Source organism: Gopherus flavomarginatus, chromosome 7 (assembly GCF_025201925.1).
Source record: "Gopherus flavomarginatus isolate rGopFla2 chromosome 7, rGopFla2.mat.asm, whole genome shotgun sequence".
In the NCBI taxonomy this organism is placed as follows: Eukaryota; Metazoa; Chordata; order Testudines; family Testudinidae; genus Gopherus; species Gopherus flavomarginatus.
The window spans coordinates 115385525-115406053 of record NC_066623.1 but is presented as its reverse complement, the minus strand read 5'-3'; the positions used below and the strand labels follow the sequence as shown (position 1 = coordinate 115406053).

The 20529-nt window shown below is 52.7% G+C and overlaps 1 protein-coding gene and 1 long non-coding RNA gene across 17 annotated transcripts in view; both read left to right on the top strand.

Annotated features, from left to right (window-relative positions):
* The window catches only part of ST3GAL3 (ST3 beta-galactoside alpha-2,3-sialyltransferase 3), a 464990-nt gene extending 444841 nt beyond the window's left edge, over nucleotides 1-20149 (top strand). For all 15 annotated transcript variants that reach the window (XM_050961194.1, XM_050961191.1, XM_050961192.1 and 12 more), the window contains one exon: nucleotides 15110-20149. In XM_050961194.1, the coding sequence (XP_050817151.1) occupies nucleotides 15110-15199 (90 nt within the window). In that variant the 3' untranslated portion in view covers nucleotides 15200-20149. The remainder of the gene's footprint in view (nucleotides 1-15109) is intronic.
* LOC127054901 (uncharacterized) lies at nucleotides 5142-5668 on the top strand. Of its 2 annotated transcripts, XR_007775363.1 has the most exons (4): nucleotides 5142-5190; nucleotides 5366-5421; nucleotides 5481-5536; nucleotides 5596-5668. It is a non-coding gene; the product is annotated as an uncharacterized LOC127054901 (long non-coding RNA). The 2 variants fall into 2 exon arrangements; XR_007775362.1 differs by having other exon boundaries at nucleotides 5481-5662.
* Nucleotides 20150-20529: the final 380 nt, after the last annotated feature.

Sequence of the window (20529 nt, the reverse complement as noted above, 5' to 3'; positions counted from 1 at the left end):
ACCCGCTCTCCTTCCCCTCTCTCGGAGTAGCCGGCAAGAAGGAACTGAAGGGCCTTTGGGTTGGCAGGGGTGTATATCCGGCGCCACTCCAGGGGGCGACCTAGCTGACCCACGGAGTGTTCCTAGGGTAAAAATCTTCCGACGATCGTGCACGCGGCGCACGCACACCTAATTGGAATGGATATGAGCAACACATCTCGAAGAACAACAGTTACAAAGGTGAGTAACCATCTTTTTCTCCTCCCTTGGTGTTCACACCTCAGCTGCTAGAAGAGGGTCTCATCCTCCCTGATTGAACTAACTTTGTTATCTCTAGACTGATTCTTGCCTGCATATTTATACCTGCCTCTGGAAATTGCCACTACACGCATCTGACGAAGTGGGTATTCGCCCACGAAAGCTCATGCTCCAATACGTCTGTTAGTCTATAAGGTGCCACAGGACTCTGTTGCTTTTTACTGTACACTTTTTATTTTGTGTTGTAATTGAAATCAATATATTTGAAAATGTAGAAAACATCAAAAAATATTTAAACAAATGGTATTCTGTTATTGTTTAACAGTGCGATTAATAGAAATTAATTTTTTTATTGCTTGACAGCCGTACTTGGTTTTGTTTGTTTGAAACCTGCTGCCTAATAATTTCATCACCAATCAAAGCATCATGAATCCCCGTTTTATTTTGATTTCTTTCCAAAGCTGGGGCTGTTGGTGAGAGCCCTGAAGGACCACGAGCTGCTCACATTTGATCTTTGTAGATAGGGTCCTGTTCTGTTTGAAGTGTGGTCATTTGATATGTGGCTGCCAGTCTAATCCTCACCTCACACACAGGTTCCTCTTACATTTCAGTCCCTTGCTACAAGAAAAGCCATCTGCTCCCAACTATCAATAATTGATACCCCACGAGCCTCCTTGCCTGCCCCCATGACAAATGGTTTGTGATATTGTGGAATCTGAAGAGAGGCAGGTGGATTGCATTTCTTCCTCTCATGTTAATAGTCATGGTAGCTGGTGCCTGTTAGTCACCTGGGGAGAAAGTTGGACAGTGAAGGGAACAGTTGCCTGGATTGTGCCTGCTGCTGCGTCCCTCAAAGAGCTCACAGGCTGGGGTTGACCAAACTGAATAGTAGATGTCGGCTGAAGACAGAGTTCAGAGAAGATACCAATATGTTGTTCCCAACCAGAAGGCTTTCCCCAACCTGCCATGTTGATAGCCTGTGCGAAATGCTGCTCTTAGAACTAACAGCCTAAGCTGAGGTCCAAGTGAGACTTGTCTCTGCCAGTCATTACTGTGTCCTCACGGAGGCTTCATCCCACAGACCGAGAGCATCAAGTGCGCTTACTTCAGCTCTGCCTGTGGGCCTCTGTGGCCCAGCCCGTCCCGTACCTGGAGGAGCAGTTCATGGAGTTTGCTGTATTGAAGCCATTTGTCTACTAACTGTTTTTAGTTTGACAGAGCTCTGCAGAAATGGGAGGGAATCTAGCGTAAGGAGCGGGGGAGGGACTTCGTGTGTGGCTCTTAGAACACAGGTGAGGGTAGCAATGTGCTAACACTGAGGCACACTGGAGCGAGTGTCAGGTCTGTTCTACAGGACTTTCAGCGTGTCACAGAAAAGAGCCTCCCATGTTTGTTCTGGACTGACTTGGGCAGAGTGTGTCTCTAAAACGGGCTCTCCGGAGAGCCGGGAGCTGACCTCTGAAGTAGCCATGCTGGGTGGATGGAGTGTACCAGTGAAACTTGAATTCCTCTGAGTTGTGCATAAGGCAGAGCCATAAAGCCTAGGATTAAATGAGTCCGGGGACAATTTCTTGTCCCTCCTTGCTCTGCCAGTCGGCCACTGAAATGAAGTCGGGATTGCTAAAACAAGGGACTGCAGTCTGGAGACCTGGCTTCTCGTTTTGCTCTGCCACAAACGTGCCATACAACCTGGGGCAATTCACTTCACCTCAGTGTCCCTCTCTTCAAAGAACTTTAAGATCTGCAAATGGAAAGCACTAAGGGAGGCTAAATACCAATAACAACTGAGACTGCATGTGGCTCGACAAGGGCCCCTTTGGTGTGCTAACGGGTTGTGGGGAGATATTGGAGGTGGGGTTGTAATGGGGTATCACGGGGTTAACGGCAGCCTGAGAAAGGGAGGAGCGGGGTTACTTGAAAAGGAAGCTCAGCTGGGACAGCGTATAAAGCCAGGGAGCTGGGAGCAGAAAGGGGCTGCAGGGGAAAGAGTCTGCAGTCAGTCCCCAGGATGAGGGAGATCATCAGGGACAAGGAGTAAGTCCAGGGCAGAGTGAGCCCTGAGGGCTGTCCTGGAGAAAGGAGTCTGGCAAGGAGCTAGAAGGGGCTGAAGCAGCCACAGGGCATAGAGTCGGCTCCTGTGGGAAACCCAATACAAGGCAAGAGAAGGTAGAGAGGCTTGGTAGGAAAGAGCCCAGGGAAACAGGAGCAGACCAAGATTGCTGGTTCTAGGTCCCTGGGCTGGAACCTGGTGTAGCGGGTGAGCTGGTTCCCCCATCAGCCTCTGGTAGAATGTCACAGAGCCCAAAGAGGGGCTGAACCCCCCTGGAAGCAGCATTTGGACAGTTCCCTGGTGCACATTGTAACCCCAGAAGGGGTGGACTCTCTGGTGAGTCAGAGGGCCAAGTTACCAGACCAGAGGCTATTGCAGTGACCAGCGAGCAGCAAGGGAGAACCCAATGGAGGGGCAGCGACGTTTCCAGACACAAGGAGGCGTGCTGTGAGCCCCGTTCCAGAGGTCCTGCCAGGGTCTGCTTTGGGCCTAGTGCTATTCCAAATCGTCCGTAGCAACTCTGAGAGTGCAGTGAACCATGTGTTGATCCAATCTGAGGCTGATTCAAAGCTGTGAGGGGATCAGAGGATGGCCTGGATCCCCTACGATGGGCTTGGGCCTGGTGCGGGGGACTGGCCTGGGACAGGCCCCACCGGAGGTCTCTTCCAGCGTAAAAGACTGTGAAATCTTTACAGTGTCTAAGCACCAGTTAGGAGCTGCAGAAAGGTGCTAGAGCTCCTCCCCGAAACCACTGTTGTTCTTACAGGGATCGTAAATACAAACTTTCTCCCGCCTGTGTGTGTGAGCATGTGAGAGAGAGAGAGAAAATCTCTTTGGGAATGTCCATCAAACCGACTGTTCATTGTGCTGTGTCTGGAAGGGAACAGGCCTGCGGGCTACAGTGTGCATTTCCCAACCACAAGGTGTGTCACTGATTTACGTGAGATGCCTACTTGACATCTCTCTGGACACCCCCAAAAGCCCAGTGACTCATCTCTAAGGAATTGGTTCTGATTACACAAAAAGGCCAGTGAAAGACACTTGTTGGCTCACTGCTGGGGGTGGGGGATAATTTTTCACTGTAGAAATGCTGAGTGGCATGGAGCTGTACAGAAGAGGTGAATCACAGTCTGAACAAGTGTGTACACTTGCCTGGTCTCTGCTTTCCTCATGGGACAATGTGTCATGGTCTCTCGATGTCCAGGGAGGCACCATTATCTGTGCGCAGAAGGCTTCTCCCTGCATCATGTCCTCCAGTGTCCTGTATGGCTGTACGAACATTGCATGCCCTGCCGCCAGAAGGAACGGCTGAGGACACCTGAATGCTGTGGTTTCTTGGCCATCCGAGAGTTCTGTGTATGTTCCCAGGCAGAAGTCTGGGTTTGGAACCACTGAATTTATTCCTCATGTGCCCCTTAGGACAGTTTAGCTGCCCAGCGAGGATCCCTGTGGAGCAGAACACGAGGGGTCAGCTTGAGAGAACTCCTGAAGGCCTGAGAGTTAATTTCCTCATAGGTGAGCTTGCTTCCCTCCACACAGCGGGCAGATTGACTTTAATGGAGCTAAGACAGGTTAGCCCAGCTGAGGATCTACTAAGAAAGAGTTGTTTTTCCTAGTCCCTTTTGTGCTGGCAGGCATGCTTTAAAGGACGGTGAAGCCAGGGCCAGCCATCTCCACAATGGTTTCTGATGGTCTTGAATATTTCTGATGATGAGCTTTGTGGTTACCTCTTGTGTAGCACCAGTGCTGCTGGTAACTCTAGCAGAGCACAGGCCTTCTGGTTAATGACTTCCCTGGGGCTGTATAGTTCTCCAGCAGGCAAGAGAGGCTGACTGTGGAATTCACTTCAGTTCACAAGGAAATGTGATCATATGTGAGAAACTTCACAGTGAAAGCCTGCTGCTGCTCAGCTGTCCATTTAAACTCCTGCTGGGGGACAGCCAGGTCCCCACCAGAGTGTGTCCCATTCAAAGGTGTCCCTGGCAGCCCAGGCCTTCACAGAATTTCGGTGCTGCTTGGCATTGTCTCCTCCTGGGGGTGACATGGAAGGTTGTGTTTGATCTGTATGAGCTTTACCTGCAGTACCATCCGGGGGCTCATGTTTCAATCCCAATTTCTTTTGCTAATAGTTCTGGCTAGGACTTAGGGTCCATGTTGTTTGGAATGTCTTGCAGGCTTTCAGCAAACCTTGTTTGCAGCGCTCCCAAGCTCTTGACAGAGTTGGCTCATTCTAGACTTTTTTTCCTCTGCCACTTTCTCATCCCACACTGCTACTGCAATAAGCATCAGGATGGCACCAGTAATGGTGTCGTGCATCTCAGCTTTCTGCATGAGACCAGACGATGCATTTTTGAATAAGAAGAAACCCTGTTGGGGGGGAGTCTGAAAGATGTCATAGAGAGGGTTTTGGTGACCTGCCCAGCACTGGAGGAGCTGGCCTTACCCTATTAACTTCACCTTAAAAACCAGGATTCCCTCCCTCAATCCCCATGCATTTCCTCCTGGAGACCCCACTGGTTCCACTCGCCACCTCGTCCTTTATCTTCACAGCTTAGGACTGTTCTCTCCCTTGGCTCAGCCCAGGGGGTAATCTGAAGCATTTTCATCCCATTATAAAACAGCTGGATTATTTTGATTTCATTTCATATATTTCACAAATATTTTTAAAAGATTAAAAACATGTAACTAATAAACTCATCTTGATGGTGATCCAGCTGAGCCGGAGCAAACAATCATCTTACAACACTGAAAGCAGGAGAAACGAGACTGTCTCAGAAAACTAATAAATGTCTCTAAAGATGCACTTGCTCCAGTTACCGTTTATTGAGAGACTTCTACTGTCTGGAGTACTGGAAAATGCCCCTGATTCTCACAGCTTGGTTTAGAACAATGCACTGTCTGGAGTGCTGGAAAATGCCCCCTGATTCTCACAGCTTGATTTAGAACAATACACTGTCTGGAGTGCTGGAAAATGCCCCCTGATTCTCACAGCTTGATTTAGAACGATGCACTGTCTGGAGTACTGGAAAATGCCCCCTGATTCTAACAGCTTGATTTAGAACAATACACTGTCTGGAGTGCTGGAAAATGCCCCTGATTCTCACAGCTTGGTTTAGAACAATGCACTGTCTGGAGTGCTGGAAAATGCCCTCTGATTCTAACAGCTTGATTTAGAACAATACACTGTCTGGAGTGCTGGAAAATGCCCCTGATTCTCACAGCTTGGTTTAGAACAATGCACTGTCTGGAGTGCTGGAAAATGCCCTCTGATTCTAACAGCTTGATTTAGAACAATACACTGTCTGGAGTGCTGGAAAATGCCCCTGATTCTCACAGCTTGGTTTAGAACAATGCACTGTCTGGAGTGCTGGAAAATGCCCCCTGATTCTAACAGCTTGATTTAGAACAATACACTGTCTGGAGTGCTGGAAAATGCCCCCTGATTCTCACAGCTTGATTTAGAACAATACACTGTCTGGAGTGCTGGAAAATGCCCCCTGATTCTCACAGCTTGGTTTAGAACGATGCACTGTCTGGAGTGCTGGAAAATGCCCCTGGTTCTCACAGCTTGATTTAGAACAATACACTGTCTCAGTCAAGCAAATGTCAGGTCCCAACCCTGTCTCAGCCATAATTGCTTAAAGGACTTCTTCAGCCCCCAAGGAATAACAGACTAACAAAGCCACACAACATAAACAGCATCGCAGCTACAACGGGGTTTAGCAGTTCTTGAGGTATTTTTGATTCTTCTTTTCCAACAAACTGCACAACAGAGTGGCTGGTCCCATTCTGGTAATACAGTCTCTGTTAATGGCAGCTATTGCAAGACATGGACACTGCTGAGCTGCTGGACAGTCACTGTGCAGACGTAGAGGAAGACCCAGTCTGGGGCTTCTGTTCTAAGCTGGTCAAACAGGAACTCACTGGTCTGAATTGTACTCTGAGGTGGGGGGTGCCCTGGAGATCTGTGTGTAGGAGATCCTGTGTACCCATCTCCCCTGTCCACTCAAATCACCTCCAGCATGCTGTCTCCAGACCTGCGGAGGATGCAGGGAGATGCATAGAATATCAAGGTTGGAAGGGACCTCAGGAGGTATCTAGTCCAACCCCCTCCTCAAAGCAGGACCAATCTCCAGACAGATTTTTGCCCCAGATCCCTAAATGGCCCCGTCAAAGAATGAACTCCCAACCCTGGGTTTAGCAGGCCAATGCTCAAACCACTGAGCTATCCCTCCCCCCTCATGTTGTGAGGGAGAGCCCTGCAGGGGGAACCCCTCTTCCTGTGGGATATCCTGCAGGATTTGCTTGCATCATCACTTGGTGGGAGGCACAGAACCTCTGGATGGGTATCACCAGCTGATCAGCAGAGCTGAGGAGCTGGACCTGCTGCTACTTCAGAGGGTTTTTAGGGGGAGGAGCCAAATCCTGCACCCTGGTTGAAGAAGTTGGGGGAAAGGGATGGATACATTCTGGACAATGGATTACACCCTTGGGAGCTGTGGCCTATAAGTGCATCTGTTGGATAATTTTGGCTTTACATACCTCTCTCTCTCACTCCTATTGGTTCCTGTGGAGCTTGTTCCCAACAGAGCATGCATCGACCTGCAAATCTTACTGACATTATATCTCAGGTTCTGATTTGTGTGTTCTGTCTCCCTCTAGAAATTCTTACAAAACACAGAAGCCCTGAGCAGCTCATCTCTTAGGGAAGAGTCTCAAGTCTTCAGTGTCCTTGTTGCTTGCAGGATAGATGGGGGCAGGAGAAAGGCCAGACATGGGGCCCCTGTGTTCAGTTTTAGACTCTCAGTCCCATGTGCTTGGGGAGCACAAGTCCAAGCCTGTCTGATGGGCATTGCTGAGTCTCCAGGCAAGACTTACATTGTCTAGAAGACACTATGGCAACTGGAGAGCTAGAGTGATTAGAATGTCACAAGAGGCCAGAAGCTGCAGGTCCTTGGGGGAAGGGGCCAGGCAAGTTTTAAACGTCTCTTTCACGTCACTGCCTGATGGACAAGGGAGACTGGATTTCAGACCTTCTCCCCACATGCAATGGGTGCTGCCAAGACACAACTCCAGGCGAGAGCAGGAGTTAGCAGTTCCTATTTATAATGGGCAAAGCAGAATTTAAAAAACGAGCTCTTTAGTTTTTAAGGTTTTTAAAACAAACTTTTTTTATACAAACCAGAAGAAGAAAGAAGGGCACAAAACCGAATGATTTAAACCCCCTTTGCTGGTCATCTTTAATCCTGATCCTGCAAACATGCAGAGTTTGGCTCTAGGCATCGAGTAGCCCCATTGAACTCAATAGGATTACTCACTAGTGTAAAGATAGCACATATGTAAGTGGGGACCCAGTTGTGGGGAGAGAGAGAGAGAGAGAGACTTAGGCTGGTGTGAGGAGCTGGGCTGGTAAAATACGTATAATACAAACAACCAGATCCCCTGTCTCCAGTCACATTAATTGACCATCATTCTCTACAAGACAGTAATTGTGCCTCCAAACGGTTAAAGACGTTGAAGTCATTAGTAGTTTCTGTGATAGGAAGATGATTTGTGAGGGAAAATTCCATCTCTTCCCAACAGACCAGAGCTCAGATCCTACTTCCTCCTCTGTTTCAGTACCTCCAGCTAAAGTGCCATGCTGGCAAAGAGGGGAGAGGTGACTGAGGCAGGACAAAGCATTCAGCAGCTATGGAGCAGAGTCTGATGTGAACCTAGCGACGCTGCAGAGGTGCGGGCAGGCAGCCTTAGAGGTGTAGGAGGAAAAGGAAAGTCCAGGGTCAAGGATAACCCCAAGGCTGTAGACCAGTGGTCTCCAAAGTGCTATAGGATCCTTGGGGCTGCGTGGCAGGAGAAGCGCTTCTTTTTTTTCCCCTCTTCGTCGGTTTGGGCAGAAGTCTGAGCAGTTTTATTTATTTATTTATTTATTTTTGCTTTGGCAGTTCGGGCGAGAGTCCAAGCGGCTTTTTTTTCCCCCCCTTTGGAGAAAATGGTAGAGCCGGCGCGGCGGGCGTGCATGCTCAACATTTTTTTTTACTGATAGGGGTTCGCGATCAGAAAAGTTTGGAGACCCCTGGTGTAGACATTGGAGGCGCTGGGAGGTCAGAATGGAGGTAGACAATAGGGATAGAATTGGACTGGAGGAGAGCCTGCTCCCCTGGGAAAGGCACTTTGGTTTGAGAGTCCAGTACCAGATGACATGATCACATGACCCTGCCATGTCAAAGCCTCCCAGGAAGCTTCTCGGGAAGGTGGGAGATTAGCATCTTCAAAGTCCTATTGTTCTCCCTAATGGCCCATCCAGTCTGATTGCATTCTGTCTCGTGGGCATTCCCCAGTGCAAACATTTTTGTAATTGATACATAGTCAATATTTCTATCTTCAGGTACAGAAATGATACAGGCATACAAATAAGATAATCGTATTCAGCAAATCAGAACCTTTCCAGTGACACCTCACAGGACTTACCTTGCACAAAACACATCTCAGTTGTACTGTATTTATATCATAACAATAGAAGACTATGAGGCGTAGGGGCCAGTTAACCGGACAGGCCACCACTGGGGGCAGTGAGGTGACCTAAGCAGCCCCTGAGTGATGATGGAGCTCAGCAGAGAAGGAACAGCGGGGCTGGTATAAAACCAGGAAGTTGGCCCATTAAGGACCATCAGCTGTACAAGAGACCCACTGAGAAAAGGCAGATACGCCTTGTACTCAGCAAAGTATGCAGGGACTTGCCCATGTGACTCCAGACTCCATTTCGCTGTAATTTTCCACAGTAAGGACAAAGAGGTTCTTACACCTGGAAAAGACTATAAAAGGCTGATGCCTCATCTCCATCTTGTCTTCAATCCTGCTTCTTACCTCCAGAGGGACTTTGCTACAAATAAGCTTTACACAAAGCACTGAATGACCCATCCCAGCTGGGGAGGTACTCCAGAAACTTAATTTAAACCTACAGTTTATTCTATCACTGCTACAAGCCTGAACCAAAAACGTTGCCATTACTGTATGTAATTGATTCATTTTAACCAATTCTAGCTCTCGTCTATATATTTTTCCTTTTATAAATAAATCTTTAGTTTTTTGAGTCTAAAGGATTGGCAACAGCGTGATTTGTGGGTAAGATCAGATTTGTATATTGACCTGGGTCTGGGGCTTTGTCCTTTGGGATCAGGAGAACCTTTTTCTTTTACTGGGTTATTGGTTTTCATAACCATTCATCCACATAACGGGTGGCACTGGTGGTGATACTGGGATACTGGAGTGTCTAAGGGAGTTGCTTGTGTGACTTGTGGTTAGCCAGTGGGGTGAGACCAAAGTCCTCTTTGGCTAGCTGGTTTGGTTTGCCTTAGAGATGGAAAAACCCCAGCCTAGGGCTGGAACTGCCCTGCTTTAAGCAATTTGTCCTGAATTGGCACTCTCAGTTGGGTCCTGCCAGAACCAGCATCATTACACAGCAGGGAGGGGCGGCTACAGTGAGGAAGACTGTGCTCACTCTCTGGTCATCAGAGAGGGCCAGGAAGAAAGCCAGCGGGAGAGTAGAAGCCCTGGGGATCCAGGCCCTGAGGGAAGGTTTACCCAGAAGGACATTGAAGCAGAAGCCTGAAAGAGGATAGTGTAGGAAAAGGCCCAGGAGAATGGCAGCAGGGGTTAAGACAGAGCAGACTGTGACTGCTGATTAGAAGGTCCCTGAGCTGGAACCTGGACTAGAGGACAGGCCAGGGTTACCCTACCAGCCCCTGGGGAAGTGGTACGGGCTGGACAATGGCGTTGAAGATGGCCTGAGACAACTTGTGTAGTGAGACTTTGATGCCCCAGAAGCAGGAGAACACGTAGTGCCCTGGCCAGAGTGCAGTTATACGAGAGAGCACTGCGTGTTCTGGAGAGCGAGCAAGGATGCAGCGTAAGAAACTCACGGAGGGGGCAGCAGACCTTGAGTGGAGCTAATCCCCAGATGTGGTCACCAGGCGGCATCTGGCAGTGGGTGACATCAGGTGTCCTGTAACTTGGTGCAATGCAGAAAGCTTTTCCTTATGTCCTCCCTTCCATGAGCCCCACTGGCAGACGCCTCACCCTTAACATTCTCCTAAGTCCTATCGTAACCAGCTCCCCGCTGGCACATGTGCTATTTCCACGTGTTTGTTCGTATCACTGCTGGATTCTGCAGCCCTTCAGTGAGAGCCCATGGAGCGCCTGGTTCCACCAGATCCTGCCAGAGTGCAGCTGATCCTTGGGCCACCCTGCTTCTGTGTGAAGATCAGCAATGGTTACCTTTTCCAAATCACTCCAGTGACTGAGGAGCCCAAGGGCATTGAAAGTCTCGGGTTCCTAAATACCATTTGAAAAAGTGAATTAGGAGCCTAAGTGTATCTTAGGCACTTTGGAAAGTTTGATCCCACATCTTTCTCCCACCCACTGTGGGACACATTTGTACATGCCAGCTAAGCTGGGTCTGTCAGTGGGAGTAAGTCCCTCTCCTGTAATCTGTAACCTCACCCCTCCTGCCTGTACCCATGCAGAAGAGTCCCGTGGAGAAAAGTCTTTGTGGAGCAGCACCACGTTGAAGCAGTGGTGGCTGCACCACAGTGGAGGCTCTGGAATTGCCAGCCCTGGTATGGGTCAGAGCCCTTCGCTATGAGGGAATCGCTTCTGCTGTGACTTGATATTCAACCACCAGTTGTGTAGTCGTAGCCCCACAGCCACCAGCCCACTGGCTCTACATGTAGGCTGGGATTTCAGTGATGTGGCCTCTTAGTGCCAGGTGGAGCTGCTGCTGGAAGTAGCCATTGACCATGCCAGGCTTACAGTTTATCCAAGAATGCTCCTTGAACGCCGGAAGCCAGATTCCGCTGTGGTCAGAGTGCCCGTCTCTTGCCTTCACTGGCCTTTCCCCAGGGCTGAGGTTGGCCTGGGAGGCTTTGCACTTGAATCCCGGCTCCACTTTACTGTTGCATCTGGACAGGGCGTCTCTAGGTGCCAGTGTAAGGCGTGCTCTGTGGGAGTGCCTGGCATTTCAGAAAGTGGGTTTGGCCAGAGCTGGCTGCTTCTCCAGTTTCTGTGCATGCTGAGGGACCCGGCCAGGCTGTAGTGAGCGAACCCATAGGATTCTTCTGTTGTGTTAAGACGGTGCAGAAAGAAGACACCCAGGAGGAGCGAGTCCAGTCAACCCCCCAGCACTCCATGCACACCTCGGGCACTTTTTCTCACATCCTGACACCAGTGAAATGGTAAACTGGCCATTTCAGAGGTGACTTGATGAGAGAGGCAATTCCAGGAAGGTTATTGCACATACATTTGAGCTCTGCATCGGAGCCCGCGTGACCCAGTGGACAGAGCGCTGGCCTGGGCTTTGGGAACCAGCTTCTGCTCCCAGCTCTACCACAGGCCAGCTGGGTGAGCAGGTCACTTCCCTCCTCTGTCCCTCACTTTCCCCAGCTGTAAAAATATCTGCTGCTTGTGTGAAGCGCTGGAAGTGAGACCCATGTGTAGGAGAGCTCGGAATAGTTGACAGGAGACTGGTCACAGCTTGCCCCAGTCCATGCCCTCTTACCTTGTGTGCTGTGATGCTGAGGCCCTGCACAGACTCTGATCTCTCTAACTCAACCAGGGGCTCAGGAGGCTTTCATTCTTAAGGGCATCTTGCATTTCATTTTTTCCTCTTCAAACAGTAGGGTATGGCCGTAGTGGAGATAGGTGTCTGCCCCAGGGGAGGGGACGGAGTAGTGGGTTTCCGCCCTGGTGCTGGGGAGGGGAGGGAGGTGTGGGTGCCTGCTATTGGGGAGGGGAGGGCAGGCGGGAGTGGGTGTCTGCCCATGTGAAGTTCTGTGCACCTTGTGGCAGGTGTGGGTCACGGCTTTGCCCTGGTCTGGCTGCTCCTGGAGTGCTGGGCAGCGTTTGCGGGAGCAGAAGGAGCTATTGTTTTGGGAAGGGTTGATGGAGGGGGCAGGAGAGGGGTGGGGGCATAGCCTGTTCCCTTAACTTCTCTGTGGTGCTCTTAACTCCAGGGGAGTCTACATGCACTTGCTTGCTCAGCCAAAACCTCTCTGGAGGGAGACCTAGGAGACAGACCACAAGCAGGTCCAATGCCACGAGCTTTCTGGGGGAATGAACAACCCCATGATGGTCTCTGAGCTGGCGATCTCCATTCTCAGAGAAGCCGTTTCAGTTTACAAGGCATGTTCCTTGAATGTATTGTTCGTTTGGTCAGCGACTGTCCTGGAGGCATTCTGGGCCATTCCTCATTGTTAACCCCCGAGATCCAGAGCAGCCATCAGAACTGGAGTATGCCACCCCAGAGCAGTGGACCCCAAGCCAGGCCACCTTGCATGAGCTCAGCACTGGTGAGCCGCCGCCCAACAGCCTCAGTCCAAAGCAGAGAGGGCTTGGAGCACGGGGTGGAAGGTGCTGCTTTCCCCTGAGGTCAGCCCAGCTGCCCTGGGCTCTCCCCGGGGCAGCAGCCACCACTGCCCTGAGCCTGGGTCTCCACATGTCGTTCCTCTGCGTGTGTGAGAACACTTGCCCTTCTGTCTGTCAATTGCTTGCTGCAGCACCAAACCCAGGGTGCCTGCCCCCCTCCCTTCCCGAAGGGCCCCTCAGCTGGCTTCTGGGCTGTATCCTTTCTACACCAGAGGGAGACACGGCACAACTCTTGTCCTGTGCACCCTGCTAGCCCCAGTGGGATGCCTGGCTGACCCTTCCGACCTGGCCAAGTGTGTAAGGAGCAGGCTGTTCGGCCAGGGGCCACGTGTGGAAGCAGGGGACGTGGCTAGGAATCCTGATGTTCCAGGCTCACCCTGTCCCTGAGAGCCGCATGTGTTGGACTCAGGCCAGAAACAGATTTTCTCTGCAGGCACTGTCCCTTTCCCCATGGCCACAGGACATCTGCATGGCCCCTGATGAGGGGCCAGAGCTGGGCCTGCCTTTGCAGCAGAGCGGCTGTTTCAGGAATCCGGGATCAGGTTTCATCCATTCTGCACTGGCAGCCTGTAAAGTGAAGGATTAGCTTTAAATTAGCCGTTGATTTGCAAAACTCTTGTCAGAGAGGGGGATTTGACTGTCTGTCTGCAAGGCCTGCCATGGATCCTGCTCCTGGTAGGTGTCTGTGTTCTGAGGGACCTCCTGTCACAGGGTGTAGGGGAGTCAGGGCCCTGCACCCCTGATTTCCTGCGATTCACCGGGACTCTCAGCCAGCCAGTAACACAGAAGGTTTATTAGACAACAGGAACACAGTCCCAAACAGGACTTGTATGTACAACCAGGACCCCTCAGATGAGTCCCTCTGGGGGCAAGGAGTTTAGACCCCTGACTTGAGGTTCCCTGCCTCTTCCCTGCCAGCCCAAAAACTGAAAGAAACCTGTGACAAAGTGGGACTGTGAATACTGTGTGAGTGCCTCAGTTTCCCCTATGCATTTCTTAAGTCTCCAGCGTGCATAAATGGCCGACACTCTGTATCCTGGCAACAAATGGCTTCCCCCTGCAAGAGAATAGCTAAAGGTGAACAAAGAGGTCAGGTGACCTCCTGGCCCAGGAAAGGAACTCAGCAGAGGAGGAGGGGCTGGAGGGGGAGTCAGTTTGGAGCTGACTGGGGACGAGGAGTGAAGTGCAGACGTGGGGGGTCTGGCTCACTGGGCCCCAGAATGGACCCAGCTGAGGGGTCCTGTTCTCTGTACCTACAAGCTCTGTTTTAGACCCTGTTCCTGTCATCTGATAAATCTCTGTTTTACTGGCTGGCTGAGAGTCACGTCTGACTGCAAAGTGGGGGTGCAGGACCCTGTGGTTTCCCCAGGACCCTGCCTGGGTGAGCTCGCTGTGGGAAGCGCCCGGAGGGGCAGAGGATGCTGAATGCTCCAAGGTCAGACCCAGGAGGTGAAGCCGTGTGAGCTTCTTGCCCTGGAGACAGTCTGCTCCAAGGGAGAGGAGGCTCCCCAAAGTCCTGCCTGGCTTGGTGGGGAGCAGTTCCAGAGCATCGCCCGGGGACTCCATGACATTCCCCTCCCCCCAGCTCCTCCTCCAGCCTTTGTCCATTTCACAGGCAAAGGTGTCACCTGGATCCAACCCCCCTCCTGGTTCTGATGTTACATACTCAGGTATCAGGTCTCAAGGAAAGTCTCCCTTCCCTAATGCAGACAGTCCCAGCAAAACTCCCCTGCAACCTCCCCAGGTCAATACACCCCTCTCCCTGCTGCGTCACAGGCACCCACATAGTATTCAAAGAAAACACGAACTTTCCCAGTTCATCACAGCTTCCTTCTGCCGGAGCCCCCTGTCCCCACTTCAGTGCCCTCCCTAACTCCATTCAGCCAGTGTGCAGCTCCCTGCCCCCGGCTCATTGCTGCTCATGGGCTGATTCGGCTATACGCGTACGGGCCTGGCAGCCACGATCAGTATTCTCAGGCTCTCAGGATCGTCACGCGCCTGGGCCTTGCTGTCAGAGAGAAACTGTGTCTATGGTAGAGGAAATGCCCCGAGAAGAGGCACAGCCAGGCTTTAAACATCTGGGCCTGTCCCTGGGGACGGAGCTCCTCCAGCTGCATGGTGGTGGAGGAGGTCACTGGCTTGTAGGGAATCGGGCTCATTTCCAGGCTGGCTCTCCGGAACGCATTCGTGGTGTGGCGGAGTGTCTGCCTTGCTGCTGCCTAAGGCAGGACGTGTGTCGGTGAGAAAGGTTGAAAGGCCAGTTGCTTAGCTGGTATTGGAAGGTGCTGGCTTGAAAAGATTGTGCAGGCAGAGCTCAGGGCGGCTGCTGGCGGGAGGTGAACGTGGGGTGCACACGTGCACACTGAGCAGGAGAGTGACTTGCTTCTTATCTCTTCCTGTCAGTCCTGGACGCACAACATCCAACGAGAGAAGGAGTTCCTGCGAAAGCTGGTGAAAGCCCGAGTCATCACCGACCTCACCAGTGGAATCTGAGTCCTCCCAGACCCCGCGGCAGAGGGAGGCGAGAGAGGCACGCTACAGCCAAGGGAGCAGGCAGTGGGAGAGCCACACAGGAATCCCAACGCAAAGGAAACACAAGAAATGCACAGGTGCTGTGTGAGAGACTTCCCGGATCTCCAGTCGGCACTAGTGCTGCACCTGCTGCGTCCCTCATGGGGCTGGCAGGGGAGAGCTGGGAGTGGGGCTGAGGGCGGTTTCTTGACCTCAGCTCTGCAGATAGAACTTTTGTGTCTAGAATTCGCTGGAAAAGCCTGAGGAGAGACGGGAAGACAGGTCAGTGACACACAGCAGAGCGTGCCAAACAGGAGCGGTGCTGGCTGGGGCAGCACCGCCTGAATGTACAAAGTAGTATTTTTAAAAGAAATGTTGAATCATGCTAATAATATCATGGTACAAAGCGAAGACTGGCTTGTGCCCACCTCCAGCAGGAGCCAGGCCTCCCCACATGCAGGCCGCAGCTCCTGGCCTCAGTCCTTGCCCTGGGAAAACAACTCCGTCCATGACTTCACTCCTGTTGGTGCTGCTATAATTTAAAGGGACACTGGCCTTCCGCTGTTCTCCACCCAGGCTGCTGGTGGGAGCTGAGCATGGGTTTATTTTTCTGCACTTTCCTTGCTTCCTGCATAGGAGCTGGAGCTGCCATTTATCCAGCTGCATTTTCCACAGCTGTTTGCCCCACCCTGGCTCTGCCTTGACCTGAGCTGGAGCCAGGGGCCAACTGCCTCCTCGGCCTTGTGTCCTGGAGGAGTGGGAGACAGGACCCTGCCTGGTGCTGAGGGGTGCTGGGCCCTCGATCTGAGCCGGCCGGGCAGCGCGCCATGGGCCGGTGGATCTCTGTTCAGTGGTACCAGGGTTTCTCAACAGTGTCATACTTTATTTTTATGTGGGGAGAGGGATAATTTATTTTGAGGGAGATCAGAGTTCATGTTGCAATCCAAAGCTTCACAGTGTTCAGCAGCAGATAGCTACAGCGGGGTTCATTTTCTGTTCCACACCTGGTCTTGTTCCCTGCTAATGACTCCTTGATGATGGACCCCCCTGGCAAGGGGCAGGGGAGCAACCTGACTGGAAACCTTCACTTCTCATCCCCTCTCCAGGCATTTCACTTTTTATTTCCTGGCTGCTCCCACGTGGCTGGGCCGCTGCTGTCAGCGGGGTACAAGTGTGTCCGGCGCTTTGCCAGCGTGGCTTTCGCAGGCAGTATTTGCACATTTGGGTTCTGTCCCTTCTGCAGAGAAGGTGGCAATAGACTGAGTAAAGCACGCGGCTGGGTGAGGCGAGAGCTGGCCTCAGTTATTCTGTGTCTGTGCAGAAGAGAGGGGCACTTGGGAGGGGATGGACGCTGAGCGATGTAACTAACCTTTCCCTCCTGTACTGTAATGTGAATACATCAGGCTGTGCTATGCGACAGCGTGTGCTCTGGATCTGAGCCTCAGGGCAGAAATGGACTGGCTACTGGTCTGGGATAACCTGGCCCCACTCTTCTCCTCCTGCCAGCTTCACTTCTTGTGCTGGTTGATTTGGGTGCTGGAGAGGAGGCCGTGCAGAGGTCACAAACCCAAGGCAGAGAAGGAGCCTTGGGGGTCCCTGTAATTCGTTTCCAGAGGGGTCAGGGTCTTGCTCTGGATTGCAGAGCGAGAACGTGGGTCCAGGATGTGTAACTAGCCCAGGACAAGGGGCACGTGAAGCAGACCAAAGCCTGCAGCTCATCTCCTGCTCTTCCAGCCTTTCCTTGGGCAGGGCCCGTAAATGTGGCGAGGGAGGTTTGCCAGCGCAGGACATGCTGCCTGGGTCAGAAGACAGAACCAGCAATGGGCGAGTTGAGCTGTGTGAGGGGCTGGTGCAGTAGGCGCTGTTGCCTGCAGGGGGTAGAGGCGATGCCTGACACAGGCCTGGTGAGATGTGGCGTTGGGTGCTGGCATGGGCTGCCCTCGGCAGCGCTGCGCTTCTGTGCTCCCGGGTGTGCGCTGCCTGCTCAGATCAGTGCAGGGCGAATGAGCCGTCTCCTGGCAGCTCCCAGTCTTGGACAGCACCTTGGCTTTGTGTCCAGGCCGCTCCCAGTGTGTATTCTCTGAACAGCTCACAGAGCCCTGGCCCTGCTCCAGTCCCTCGGAGACAAGGCAGCTGGGGGTCCTCTCCTGCTCCTCTCTGGAGGGTGGGTCTGTCTGTCTAAGCCTCCCTGCTTCCTCTTTTGCCTCTGGCTCTGAGTCCATCCCTCCCCAGGCTGCTGTTCGGAGGAGTTTGCAGGACACTGAGCATGTGCTGTGCTGGGAGCTCGTTTGAATATTCTCCCGAGTTGTTTTTCCTGTTCCATTCAGCCCAGGGATTGTGTTTCAGTAAATGTCACACGCAGAAGTTCACACTACATTTCCTAGTCGTCCAAAGCAACCCTGGTAGGTGGGGCAGAGTCCCCAGCCCAGCCCTCCTGCTCCCTCCGCCTGCCCTGCTCAGAGGGGCTCGGCACCTCCAGGTGCATCCTCCCTCCACATGTGCTACAGCAGAGTGGGAAGCGCTCGCCCTGGGAGCTTGGGAGGTTTGTCCACGTGCTCTCCAGGCCGGACCAGACTCACTTCCCTCCTTCTGTCACGTCAGTGCCGTTGTTATTACCTTTGCGGTAGGGCAGGCCCCACCAGCCGGGCAGTGCAGGTGCAGAGAGCTGGCTCAGGGCCCGCAATGGGCACTGTTGGCCAGCCAGCCGCAGGAGATGCTTTCCTCACACCTGTGCCAGGCAGGTGGCAGTGGAGCAGAGGAGAGGAGCTGCTTATGTTACACAACAGGCCTGCGTGCTGGACCCCTTCCCACCCTCAGCGATTGTCTGACTTCTTGTATTACACCAGCCATAGCACATCCTCAGACCAATTCCTGCTGCAACCAGGGCAGCTCTTTGCAAAACGTCCCCTCTAGATGTGCAAGTTGCCAGGCCAGGAATGTGAGGAAGGAAAGTGACTTCCTTCGGCTCACCCTGTTCTTCAGCTGGGTCACCTGCATAGCACCCTGCTATTGATCCTTCTCAGAGCGGTGATCAGTCCCCCAAGACCTCTTCTGCCCTGGACTGAGTGCAACGACACTGGCCCCTGATCCTTTCAGTGCCGGAGCAAACCAGCCGCAGCCCCGGTATGTGTGCGAGGAAGGGGCCCCAGGGGAAGTTGCCCCTCAGCGTGGTTCTAGGTGGGTTTTGTGAGCGATGCTCGTGCACACCCTTCCTGCCACCTCCAGATCCCTTGATCCTTAACAGGTGCAGACAATGGTAGACTGTAGCCCTGCCAGCCTGGCCTGCTCCCGCCCGGGCACTGCAGCTACGGTGCTGCTGATTCAGATCAGCGTAGTGCTGAGCAGCCCCAGTCACGGGCCTGGGCTCCGTTATGGTAGGTGCTGGACAAAATGAATAGAAGGACAATCCCTGCCCCGATCTAAGTTAAGCCAAGAGACAACGGATGGATATGGACAGACAAGGGAGCACAAGGAAACAGTGAGACATGGGTCAGCATGAGCGGCCCTGGGCTCAGCACACCCCCCATAACCGTTGTCAGGTTGCTTGTTGATGTCACGGCAAAGAAGCATTTTAAGGGGGACTTTGCCCATGCTCGTCGCCACAGGAGTGAGCATTATGCCAGGGCTATCCCCATACAGGCCTGTGCCCACTGTCCCTGTGGCAGTCAGGACTAAGGGGTTTCTTCTCCTTTCCTCTACCCACTGCTGTGCTGCCAGCTTGCCAGTTCCCATACTTCTGAGTCCAAGGTCCCTTTGCTCTGTTCTCACCACAGCTGGAGCTGGCTGTGCGCAGTACCGGTGCAGTGCGATGCTCAGAGGGCCAGCGGCATGGAGCTGGGTGCTGCATGAAGCATTTCGAGTCAGACTGGCCCTTTGAGCTGCTGGCCATGTGCTCTGTGACCCATCTGTCTATCAAGGTGGCCTTTCTGATAGCTAGAACATCAGCCAGAAGAGTCAGTGACCTGGGAGCACTTACAGCGGGTCCACCATGTACTCCCTTCTATAAAGAAAAGGTCAGATTCATATCCAAGGTAGTTTCGTGAGAGCCAGGTAATCCAAGGCCGGTGCAAGGAAGTTCTGCGCCCTAGGCGAAACTTCCACCTTGCACCCTCCCAGCTAAACCCACCCCCCCATGGCAGCTAATTCAGCCCCCCACCCGGGGAGCCCCCCCCCACAGCAGCTCCCCCCCCACCGCCACAGCTAACCCCTCTCCCCTCTGTCCCCCCGTGGCAGCTAACCCTGCCTGGGGAGACTCCCCCATCCCCCCCCACAGCAACTAACCCTGCCTGGGGAGACCTCCCCCGGCGGAAGCTAACCCTGCCTGAGTAGCCGGCCCCAGCTCACCTCGGCTCGGCCTCCTCCCCTGAGCATGTCGGCGCTGCTCTAATTCTCCTCCCCGCCCAGGCTTGCAGCGCTGATTGGTGGAGACTTAGAGCTGGGCTGTGTGCTCAGCGGAGGAGGCAGAGTGGAGGCGAGCTGGGGCGGGGAGCAGTTCCCCTGTGCGCCCCCCCTCGTTATTGCGGGCAACCCTCCCTGCGCACCCCCCTACCCAGCTCACCTCCATCTCCTCCCCTGAGGGGGCTTTTAAGTGCCCCCAACCACTAGGCGCCCTAGGCGGCCGCCTAGTTTGCCTAAATGGTTGCACCAGCTCTGAGGTCATCATACTTTTTCTAAGCTACATGCCTTGGAATAGGAGAGATCTCTGCAGCCTCTGGACTTCCCAAGGGCTTGGCTTTTTATCTGCAAAGAACAATGGATGTTAGAAAGGCACCTAAGCGATTTGTTTCCGTAGCAAAGTGATCAAGAGGTCAACCTATATCAATGCAGAGACATTTGAAATGGATCTTGGGTTATATTGCCTTTTGTTATAGAATCATAGATTATCAGGGTTGGAAGGGACCTCAGGAGGTATCTAGTCCAACCCCCTGCTCAAAGCAGACAAATTTTTTGCCCCAGATCCCTAAATCCCTCAAGGATTGAACTCACAACCCTGGGTTTAGTAGACCAATGCTCAAACCACTGAGCTATCTATTAGCTGGCAGCCCCCCAGAAGGGATAAAAGGGCAAGCTACTTCAGCTGCAGCCCTGAGAGACGCACTCATATTTGAGGTATGTAGGGCAGTGGCTTGGAGCTCTTTGCATGCCTTCATGAGACATTACACCCTGGAACACTCATCAGCTATGGATACGACTGCGGGGACTGCCATACTGCAGGCCGCTATCACTTCTGCATCCTTGCACCCACCATCTGTTTGACTACTGCTTGTTAATCTTCCACGCATGGAATACAATAGGGACCATCACTCGAAGAA